The sequence below is a fragment of the Saimiri boliviensis genome, chromosome 5 (genome assembly GCF_048565385.1).
Source record: "Saimiri boliviensis isolate mSaiBol1 chromosome 5, mSaiBol1.pri, whole genome shotgun sequence".
Lineage (NCBI taxonomy): Eukaryota > Metazoa > Chordata > Mammalia > Primates > Cebidae > Saimiri > Saimiri boliviensis.
In genome coordinates this window covers 71,722,508-71,734,593 of record NC_133453.1, presented here as the reverse complement: position 1 = coordinate 71,734,593, position 12,086 = coordinate 71,722,508, and the positions used below count along the sequence as shown (strand labels likewise).

The window sequence follows — 12,086 nt, the reverse complement described above, 5'->3', positions numbered from 1 at the left end:
AAGATTGCCAAAACAATAAAGCAAGCTGCAAAAATATTTCTAGTTTTTGTAATTCCACTCATGTTTTAAAAATGATATGCCAGATTTTTTTTTTTTTTTTTTTTTTTTTTTGAGATGGAGTTTTACTCTTGTTGGCCAGGCTGAAGTGCAATGGGAGGATCCCGACTTACCACAACCTCCGCCCCTCCAGGTCCAAGCTATTCTCCTGCCTCAGCCTCCCGAGTAGCTGGGAATTACAGGCATGCGCCACAATGCCCAGCTAAATTTGTACTTTTAGTAGAAATGGAGTTTCTCCATGTTGGTCAGGCTGGTCTTGAACTCCCAATCTCAGGTTATCTGCCTGCCTCGGCCTCCCAAAGTGCTGGGGTTACAGGCATGAGCCTGTACTCCCACACCTGGCTGAACAATTTTTCTGCAGTAGCAGGTAGGGTTGGTTATTTCTAAAATTTGGTGGAAGTGTTTACACAAAAACACATGTATCCTTTTACATAAATAAGAGGTCTACTCATATAACTCATATGCTTCTTTAATTATAAATCAGTATCTTAACAGACATTTGCACTGAGAAATCAAATGAGTCTAGATGCAGTAAACCACCTCTGACTTTCATATCCCACTAAAGAAGGTCAGTACTGATGCTTGAAGATCAACTCACAGCACGCTGCATATTCTTTCCCTTCCTGTCTGTGCGGAAAAAATTCTTGCCAAAAAGATACTGCTATTATAACAAATCAGCTATCAGAGCAATTTCAACAAGCACATTGTAAGAGATTATCTTAAATCCTTATGACCAATGTGTTCCATGTGGGGCTCATTCACCATTGCTCCTAACAAAAGGGGATGACGTCTCTGATCAAAGTTGAGATGTCATCCCCCTTTGTTAGAAGCAATGGTGATGAGCTCCATTAGTGATCAGCTCCAAATAAAAAACATATATATATATATATATAAAATATATATAGCTATAACTATATTTTATCTATATTATCTATATATTATATAACATATATATCATCTATTATATATATCTGTATTATCTATATATTATATATAATATAAATATAGATAATATAGATACATATTTTATATACATATATTCTGTGATGGAGTCTCTCTCTGTCACCCAGCCTGGAGTGCAATGGCACAATCTCAGCTCACGGCAATCTCTGCCTCCCAGGTTCTAGTGATTCTCATGCCTCAGCCTCCCAAGTAGCTGGGATAGGCACCGGCCATCATACCCAGATACATTTTGTATTTTTAATAGAAACGGGGTTTCATCATGTTGGCCAGGCTGGTCTCAAACTCCTGACCTCAAGTGATCTGCCCACCTAAGCCTTCCAGAGTGTTGGGATTACAGGAGTCAGCCACCGCACCTGGCCCAAAGTTTATATTTTATGTATGAAATGGAGAGGTGAATTAATATGATAAATATAGGATAAAACAAAATCTGAAGGAGAGCTGCCATGGGGAGGCATGCAAGCTGGAAAATGCCCAGGAAAGGCCTATCCATGTGTCATGAAAGATGGAGAGAGAAGGGTCAGAGAAAAGAAAAGGAGAAGAAAGGGTGGCCTGTGGCTCTGCCGCCCTCCTCCTTACAAGACCCAGCTGGCTACTGTCACTTCAGACTGAATGATGAGAGTTACTACATTTAATCAAAAGGAAATGTCTGCTAATTAAAAAAAAGTTGGGATAGATATCATTTGTAGCCTAAAGTTTTTTTGTTTTCTTAAAGAGAATTTATCAGGGTACACATTAATTACTAGGTCTGTAAAATATTTGGAGCTATTTAAATATGCTCAAATTTCCTCTAGGAGAATTAGCAAGTCTTGTGAACTACAGTTATCATTAGTCATTAGGCATTAGGATAATTAATCACATGGAGGAAGTAAATCAAGTATGATCTCTTAATCAAAAGATGACCAGGCCTCAAAGGGAAGCTGTTGAAAGAGTGCTCCTTAGCTACTAAGGTACTATTTAGAAGATTTAAAAACAAAGACCAACAGATTCAACCAAGAGATTCTAACCATTTTAATATCTACTTTATTGCAAACGAAAATAATGGAAGACATTTTGCCTGTATACTTAATATGTTTTCTAAAGGCAGTAATCCTAAGAGTTAAAATTAATTGATTAACTAGTCTATGCCAAGGACTCCATGGAGGATTTTGTGTACATGATTTTGTCAATCCTCATGGCAACTGTATTCTAAGTACTGGGATCATCTCCATCTGACAGAGGAAACAGGCTCAGAAAGCAAAGTAATTTGCCCTGATCTATTCAACCCAAAGTAACTCAGACAGAATCAGGACCTGCAAAGTCCATGTGCCTTTCCTTTCTACTTCATGAGATTTTGAAGCATCTCCCCTAAATGGATCAGACTTTGATACCCCAAGAAAGCAATGAAATGGCAAAATAATAGATAAATAGCCATAGCTCACCTCTGGATTTTCTTCTTTTACTCTTCGTGACTGTAAAACAATTATGTACCCATTAATATATATACACACACACACAATCACAAAAATAAAATTCACACAGATCAGTTCATCATCAACAACGTCATTTACCTTTTCCTGAGAAAAAGCCGCTTTCCCTTCTTCGCTCTTCTCATCCATCTCGTCGTCACTCCACTCCCAGTCCCCGTCTTCGGTTTTATGAAGGTGACCGCTTGACCCAGGAACTCTTCTTACCTGAATGAAAACAAGCCCGCACAACTCTTCACTAGTCAAATGTGAACCATTTCACTGGTGCTGCTTACTTGGGTTATACAGCATACACACCATCCTGAAAATAACCTGAGTAGCTGTGAATCCAGGGATGGTAGCTAGAGGTTAAGATCCAAAAAGACTACAACAGCCTCTAGACTCCCAAACTCACCCTTTTTCCAAAAATGCTGTGTGTTTAAAATGCATTACTATATACATGAAGAACAAAATATTGTACAAGAACATTGCACACATAAGCCATTAAGAATCAAGCTAATTTTTCAAGTTCAATTCAGTTAACACTTTATTAGTTGCCATATATATAAAAGGCCTTATGGTAGGCTTCAAGAAAGCACATGCAAGCAACGTCCTGCTGACTGAGCAAAGGCAGAGAAATCAGGAAGCCTAATGAAGCATATGAGACCAGGGGTATCAGCGATCTAAAACCTAAGACAACAAAGCGAACACCCTTCTATTGCCGCCTCACTCTTCTGCAGAAACTGACATTATGCTTGCTTCCCCAGGATTCTTTTTAACCTACTTGAGCAAAACCAAACAGCACCAGACCACTCTTAACACACTTTGTAGCCTTTATGAGACTTCTAAGATTGCTAGGAACACAGCTTGATAATCAGCAGCCATGCTAGTGTCTAGATTATAATCAGTCTTCCTCATTATTTCAAATTGTTTTGAGCTTGGGTAGAGATGTAATCCATAGGGCAGGCTTTTCAAATGTCTCTGTGGTTGGAAAAGTAAAACTTTTAAAAGCACAGGATGACTGAGAATAAGCCTTTGCAACCAAAGCAATTTGCTTAAAAAATGTACTGAGATGTAATTAAACAAAGCACTATAGCGGATGAACACGACGTGAACACTTAACAGCGTGGTCCAAGCATTCAGAGAAACTTCAAGTGGAAAGGGAGCTTCCAGACAATATAGTCTGACCTCTTCATTTTACAGGTGAGGAAATGAAAGCCTAGAATGTGACCCAAGATCACACAGTAATGAAGGCAAAGCAAGGTAAGAAACAAAGCCTTAGACTCCCACTCAACTGTGACTCTCCTTATGCCACTGAATAACTGCCAGCAAGAAGTTATGTAACAATGTTCTTTGAAGACTGAAAGACTATGATGTGAAGAAAGTCTACTTTCTACAATAGAGACTATTTAGTTGTATCACAGGATCTTCAGCAAAACCAAGGGAAACCGCACAGAACTTAAATTTAAATATGTAAGTTTAGTATACATGTCAGATCAATGTGAAGTCACAAAAAATGCATGCTAGGGGTTGGCTCTGATTTGAGGGCCTTACCATCTAGGACCTGTAAAAGTAATCCTGACCAGTTGGCCTAAAAGATTTGAGCTCCAACACAGAAAGTCAGAAAGCAAGTACAAAGCTCGTTTTCATAATTGCAAAGAGTTATGCTTATTTTATTCAAAAAGCTTTTTTCTCCACCCCCAAAAAATATATTTTTTATCTAATTTATCTTTGAAATAGTTAGTACTTAGTAAAACCCCTTCTGGGCTTGGCGTCAGATATTTCTTCCACTTGCATTTTGAGTTGCTATCAAAGTCTATTCTAACGATGGTGACTTTAATGGTGCTTATAGATGCTGGCAAAGTACCATAGAAAAAATGCCAAAATGCACTTCAGGATTTGCAGAACAGATTGCTCATTTTAATGCTTGTAGAAATGGCTGAAGGAAGAGAAAATAATTTTCTATTGACAAATACATAAAATTAATTATTTTCTTAGCAATGCTGATCATGGTGGCAGCAACGTAGAGGAACATATGTTAATGACTACATTTAAAAGGAAGAATTTAAAGTCATGTCTATTACAAAACATACTGTCAACTAAGAAGTGAGAAAACAAAATTATGTATCAGAAAGAAAATACAACTCTATCTTTACTAAAATTGTAGAACCGAAGGATAGTCAATGAATTGGTATTCTTTACTCATCCAAGAGATTACACTAGGGAAATCTTCTTTTCCAGAGAGAGGCCAGATTAACATCCTAAAATTTAGTTTATGTCCTTTCCCCCTCTGGCTCTATGTTTACAAGCTCTGTCAGTTTCATTTCCACAAGCAGAATCCAAGTAAAAACAATAAAGTGGCCCATCCTCTTCCATTTTTATTTTATTTTAGAGCCCTAGCTCTCTCTCTGTTCTTTTATTGGCTGGAAGAGAGAAAGATAAAACAAAATGTCTAGGATTATAGCTCTAGACATTGAAAGAAATGGTAAGATGGGCCTTTAAGCAATAAACATTGGTTAAACAGTAAGTATATAAATGTTGTCCAAATTAAGACAAAGAACATTCAAAAACTTATGTAGGGAATAATATTGGTAAAATTGTCACTAGAATAAGAATACTAACTTGTCTTTGAGAATGTCCCCTCAGCTTACCCCTAGGAATAAACTTGCAGCACAATCTGAAACCCAGGTTTCACAGTGCATTTATGTGATACTGCCTCTACCAAAGAGACCAGAAATCAATTTTACAAAGTCACATCCTTGTAGGGAGTTTGTAGGGATGATGAGAAACAACTTTTATCTTTTAGAGCCAACTAAGCTTTACTCAGTTTACCAAGTGGTCTTATTCGGGAACTGAAGAATATCTTGCAAAGTTAAAATTTCAAAACAACAACAACAACAACAAAAAAAACGTGTAGAAAAGCTTCCATCTTCCCCTCACCCACTACAATGATGAGAATGGAGATTATTTACCCTTAGAATTCTAATTGCATTGACTATAATATTGCTCTTGTTGTATTAAAGGATTTGCTCAGTTAGTAAAGCCAAGAGGTCGTAGGATGAATGTATTCTCTATTTTATCTGTCAGAGGTTTAAAAAAAATCCATTGCTTCTCAGAGAAACAAGCTCAATTTAAGTGATACCTAAAGGAATTCATAATCTCACAAATTCTTCAGGTCATAGTTGGCAGTAGTGAGGTTAGAAAAAGTTTTATATTTTCTTCTTTCTAAAAATTGTATTTTTCATGAAAACCCATTAAATAAATGAACCCAAGTTCTGATTCCCACAAGAAAAGAAGGCAGGCTCAGCCAGATGAACAAAGGAGACATGTGGTTCCCAGCCACTGGTGGTGGCCACCAGGCAAAATGTAGGTGGCCACTGGGCAGGGCTAGGATGAGCAGCCATGGAGAGGAGACAACAGTCCCCAGGGCGGTGTGACCCATCACTGCAGGGCTGCACCTCTAAACAGGAGTGGCCTGTAAATACATTGTACCAACCCCGTGCAACTCAAAGGAGGCATCTGGCCCGACAAGAGAATCGGGAGGAAGGATGTGAAGTGCCACCAGGTAAAGTTTCTATAGCAGCATGATAAATATGTCAGAAATCCAAGTATGTAACTGTAACAGTCTACTGAACAAAAGAAGAACGTGACCCAACGAAATACTGATCAAAACTTACTAGAATTTGTCTCAATCTGTCATGTCCATCTGCCCAAAAACAAAAAAGAAAAAAAGAAAAAGAAAAGCAGCCACTAGCCTCTCCCACTGCCACATTAACTTCTCCCTAGAAATGGAATTTGGGAATCTCTTTGGAGTGATTTCCTCTGCTCAGTGGGAATCCTGTACTCAGCCTCTCTTCCACCTGCTAAACATACGGCATGCTGACTACAGCTAAAACCCGAGTGATCCAGGGAGCACACCAGCTTCACATCCACCTATCAAGAAACCACCGTACCAGCAGAAAGCAACACATAGTGACATTCCTGTAACCAGGCATGCTACTGATGAAAAGTATAAAAAACCTTTCTAATTAATCGTTGTTTATCATATACTTGAGGCACTGCCAAGCAAACAAAGCCTTCTAAATCATGAAAATTAACAAAATGTGTCTATAGCAATAAATATTTTACCATCTCCGTAATTTATACACTGACACTGCCCCTCTCTGACCACTACCTCTCTTGACACCTCCGTCCTACACCTACTGCCTGGCCCCAACTGGCCTCTCCAGCCTGGGTCCTCTCCTGCTCTTTCACCAGCCCCCTCCAAGCTCTACTCCTCAGCATGCAAGGCCTGTCACCCACAGCTGACTCCAGATGCTGTACTTACTAGTATTCAATGTCCCCATGTCCCCTGGCCAGATGAATCTTCCTATCCAATCCACACTTGAGAAGCAAGCCCTGGAGTCAGCCCCAACATCTCTCCTCTCTAATCCTGAACTGCCGACCAAGAAGACCACCAGTCAAGTGCACATGATGCCTGGTGCCCTTACAGATAAGCACCAGCCACTCCTAGATGGAGCATCAATGCTGCTACAACGCTGCCCCTGCAAGTGAAGCCCACAGACTGGGGCAACAGCAGCACCTGGGAGAGATGCAGAATCTCACCTTGTTAGAAATGCAGAATCTTGGCTGCGAGCAGTGGCTCACGCCTGTAATCCCAGCACTTTGGAAGGCTGAGGTGGGCGGATCATGAGGTCACGAGATTGAGACCATCCTGGCTAACACAGTGAAACCCCATCTCTACTAAAAATACAAAATAATTAGCTGGGAATGGCAGCACACGCCTGTAGTGCCAGCTAACTCGGGAGGCTGAGGAAGGAGAATTGCTTAAACCCAGAAGGTGGAGGTTGCAGTGAACCAAGATCACACCGCTGCACTCCAGCCTGGGCAGCAGAGAGAGAGACTGTCTGGAAAAAAAAAAAAAGAAAGAAAGAAATGCAGAATCTTGGGCCCCAACATAGACCCACAAAATCAGAATCTTCCTTTTCAGCAAGATCACCCAGGGGTCATATTCTCATTCATGTTTGAGAAGCACTATGCTAGACAACACTTTCCCCCATTGTCAGCCTAGCTCCTTGCCCCTAGTTGGTATTTATACAATGTTAGGTACTATGCTCTATGTATTTTACATATATTAACTAATTTAATCTTCACAGTAGCCTTGTGAGCTGAGAATCATTGTATTGCCCCATTTTTCAGAAGTAAAACTATGACACAGGGAACGTTAGACAATGGCCCAAGCTCATACAGCTGGGAGGTGACAATACTAGGCTATAAGAGCAGGAGTCAGACCCCCAATTCTCCATTCCTCTCTCTGCTACTGCAGCTCACAATACGGCCTCAGCTCACCCAGCCCCAATCACTTAAAATAACTTCCTCTGCTGCCATGAGAGCATCAAGTCGGTGGCATTTTGGCCCTCCCCTAGAGATCTGTGGAACTTTGAACTTGAGAGAGACGATTTAGGCTCTTTGGTAGAAGAAATTTCTAAGCAGCAAAGCACTGAAGATGTGACTTGGGTTCTGTTAAATGCATTCAGTTTTAAAAGGGAAACAGAGCACAAAATTCCAGAAATTTTGCAGCCTGACAGAAAAGAAAATCCCATTTTCTGAGAAGAAATTCAAGCTGGCTGCAGAAAATTGCATAAGTAACGATGTGCCAAATGCTTATCACCAAGACAATGGGGAAAATGTCTCCACCGCATGTCAGAGATCTTTGTGGCAGCCCCTCCCATCACAGACCTGGAGGTTTAGGAGGTTTCATGGGCTGGGCCCAGGGTCCCACTGCTGTGTGCAGTCTAGGGACTTGGTGCCCTGCATCCCAGCTGCTCCAGCCATGACTAAAACGGGCCAAGGTATACCTCAGGCCACAGCTTCAGAGAGGACAAGCCCTAATCCTTGGCAGTTTCCACATGGTGTTGAGCCTGTAGTTGCATGGAAGTCAAGAACTGGGAACCTCTGCCTAGATTGAGGAGGATGTATGGAAACACCTGGATATCAAGGCAGCAGTGGTGGGGCTCTCATGAAGAACCTCTGTTTTGCTAATGCAGAAGAAAAATGTGGAGTTGAAGGCCCCACACAGAGTCCCTACCGGGGCACCACCTAGTGGAGCTGTGATAATGGGATCAGTGTCCTCCAGACTCCAGAAAGGTAGATCCACCTACATCTTGCACTGTGGGCCTGGAAAAGCCACACTCAACACCAGCCCATGAAAGCAGCCAGGAGAGAGACTGTACCCTGCAAAGCCACAGAAGTGGAGCTTCCCAAGACCATGGGAACCCACCTCTTCAGCATTACCTGTGATGTGAGATATGGAGTTAAAGGAGATCATTGTGGAGCTTTAAGATTTGACTGCCCCGCAGGATTTCAGACTTGTATGGGACTGTAGACCCTTTGTTTTGGCCATTTCTTCCATTTGGAACAGCTGTATTCACCCAATGCCTGTACCCCCACTGTATCTAGGAAGTATCTAGCTTGCTTTTGATTTTACAGGCTCATAGGTGGAAGGGACTTGCCTTGTCTCAGATAAGACATTGGACTGTGGACATCTGAGTTAATGCTGAAATGCGTTCAGACTTTTGGGAAGGCATGATTGATTTTGAAATGTGAGGACATGGGATTTGGGAGGGACCAGGGGCAGAATGATATGGTTTGGCGGTGTCCACACCCAAATCTCATCTTGAATTGTAACTCCCACAATTCCCAGATGTGGGAGGAACCTGGTGGGAGGTAACTGAATTACAGAGGCGAGTCTCTCCTGCACTGTTCTCATGACAGTGAATAGGTCTCACAAGGTCTGATGGTTCCCTGCCCAAGTTCTCTCTTTGCCTGATGGCATCCAGGTAAGATGTAACTTGTCCCTCCCTGTGTTCTGCTGTGATTGTGAGGCCTCCCTAGCCACATGGAACTGTAAGCCCATTAAATCTCTCCTTCTTTTGTAAATTGCCCAGTCTCAGGTATGTCTTTATCAACAGTGCAAAAACGTACTCATACATACTCACAGCCCTTCTCTTCCCAATAAACTTCACATTCTCACCCTTCTTAGCAGCTTTTCTTGCTACGTGCAAAGAAAACGGATTCCTTCTCTTTATAAGACCAATGCCTCCAGCAGTGCTCCTTGTGTATCTACTCACTTATTCCTTCCTTCAAGACATTTACAGCCAGGCCCTGGCTCCTCTACATCCATCTGTAAATATGCTTATGTCTCTCTCATACTTCTACCAAAAGAGTCCCAAGAATCCCACTGATTTTCATTCTTCCTTAAGAATCACTCCATTACTCTTCTCTTTCACTGTCAACATTTTGCTAAAATAGTCTCCAATTGTGGCCCTCACTTCCTATCTTATCATCACACTTTAATACTGTGCAAAATGCTATCTGCCCCACTAGGCCATCAAAACTACTCTCTCCCCCTTTGAGATTTAATGACTTTCTAATTGTGTAATTCAGTGCTCTTCCCTGCGGCCATAACACTACCTTGAAGACATTGCTGAACTCCATTCTTTTCCTTTAAGTTCTTTCCAAATCTGTGTTCACAATGTTTCTCCTCCTACCTCTCCCTACTGTTCTTTGTTCTGTTTCCACAATAAATGTGGCTGCTCCTAGCCCAGTACATGTTCTCAGCTCACTGGACACTGTTGTCCTAAGTGAACACACCTTCTCCATGGCCTCCCTGCCCTCATCTAAGTAGATACCCTTGGAAACTGCATACTTAGTCTTGTTTTTCAAGTGTTCTGTTGGATATAAAAACCTTACCAATTTTTCAAATTTGAGTTTGCCACCCCTAACCCATTTGTTAATCTTCCACCTCCAGCCTCATTCTGACACTTCTCCTGTGTTGTCTTGGTTAATGCCTTTGAATCTCATCCCAACCCCCACTCCTATAATGTTCACCAGGGGCATGGTCATATAAAGCTCCTAACATGATGCCTGTCACATAATAAACACTCAAGACATGGCAGGTACTATTATCATGAATATGTGCAATGTTTCTCACAACCCAAATCTATTTATCAATTTATAATCCAGCCCCAAATTATCTGTTTGTTCATCTATTTTCTGCCACACCCCTTTAGATATCCTACAATCCAGCTATGTACAAGTCACATATTTTTGTGACTCTACTATTTCTAATATGCATTACCTACATCCTTGGCCTCATCTGCCCTTCCACATTCTCTCTTTTTTTTTTGCTAACAAGCTTTTGTTGATCCTCCCAATTGGAATTCTGCCTGTACCTTTGTCATTCTACTTTGTGTCACACCGGACAGATAACATATCAAACTGTATACTCCTCCAGGGCACAGAGCTTGCTTTCACTACTTTTAAAAAATCACTTCCTAATTCATTTAGTCAACAAAGTTTTATTGACTATCTACCTTGGTCTGCCACGTTCCAGATCAAAGATGAATAAAACAAAAGCTTACACCTTGGAATAGTTCACAGTCCAGATAGGTGAACAGATATTTATGCTAGAAATTTCAAAATAAAAAGACATGAATGCTATAAAAAAGATACAAACCCTGTGAATCTGCAGAAGGGAAGATGACTATCTATCAAGGGACAGTATGGAAGGTGGCTGCTGGTGCATTAGTAAGAGCCCAGCATGCAGAGAAAGCAAAAACTTAGCACATTCTACTGACTCAGATAATGTGGCTGGGTCACAAGATACTGGGGCCTAGGGAGTTGGTTTAAGGAAATGGCTATGAATAAGGCTGGAAAAGCTATGTAAAGAATTTTGTACAATCAGAAAGGCAAACTCAAAGGCTTATAGGAGGCAAGCAGAAAACAGGAAAAGCTGGCCAAGTGAGGACGTGGGTGGCCTGAGGAGCATCTGTCCCACCATAAGAAGGCACCCAGCACTGACTGATGGCTGCCACAGGGAGACAGCCCCCGCACTCCCGGATCTTGATTCTTCTAGAGAAGTGGATACTGTAAGGCCGGTTGCCTCGTCGGGAGGTTGGACACACCCACCTCTGTACCCGGCACCAGGCTCTGCACTTGGCATCTAGCTCTGCCACAGGGCTCCCTTGGAAGGCTCCAGCTGATGCAAGGCTCCTGGCCGGCTCTCCCCCAGGAAAAACCTGCCCCGTCTCAATCCCGTTCCCCTGGAGTCAATCAGAGCACCCAGCTGTTGCTTGTTCATCCTACCTATAAAAACTCTACACCCCAGGAAGTTGGCACGACTTCCCTGGCCCCTTTTCCTGGGACCATGGAACCTCACCCAGGAACTGAATAAATTGGATTTTCATTTTCTTATACTGGCCTCAGTTTCCTCATTTCGAACTCGGCAATAACCCTTACAGATACATTGGATTTTTATGTGAATGCTCTTGACTTATTTTAATGTTAACAAGTATGTCAAGTTCAAAAAAAAAAAAAAGCTTTCTCTGTACACCCTAAAAATTAATGTCTGTGAGACAAATTTGACCTGTGAGTTCACACCCCTGTTGTATACCCATGAGAGGTTTAGAATTCAGACAATGGGAAAACAGGGGAAGCTTTCAGGTGGGCAGGGTGCGGGGAAGGGAGAATGAGCACTTTTGGATTTCTGAAAGCAGAGCAGAGGATGTGTTAGGATTTGAGGATGATAAACGCTCAAAAGAAATCAGCATGTTAATCATTCCA

At 41.6% G+C, this 12,086-nt stretch overlaps 1 protein-coding gene across 1 annotated transcript in view; it reads right to left on the bottom strand.

The window, feature by feature from the left end:
• Positions 1–12,086, bottom strand: part of STK39 (serine/threonine kinase 39) — a 315,215-nt gene that overhangs the window by 139,272 nt on the left and 163,857 nt on the right. The window contains exons 11-12 of the mRNA XM_039470095.2: positions 2,568–2,690; positions 2,439–2,468 (exon numbers count right to left, since the gene is read on the bottom strand). Of these exons, the coding sequence (XP_039326029.1) occupies positions 2,439–2,468; positions 2,568–2,690 (153 nt within the window). The remainder of the gene's footprint in view (positions 1–2,438; positions 2,469–2,567; positions 2,691–12,086) is intronic.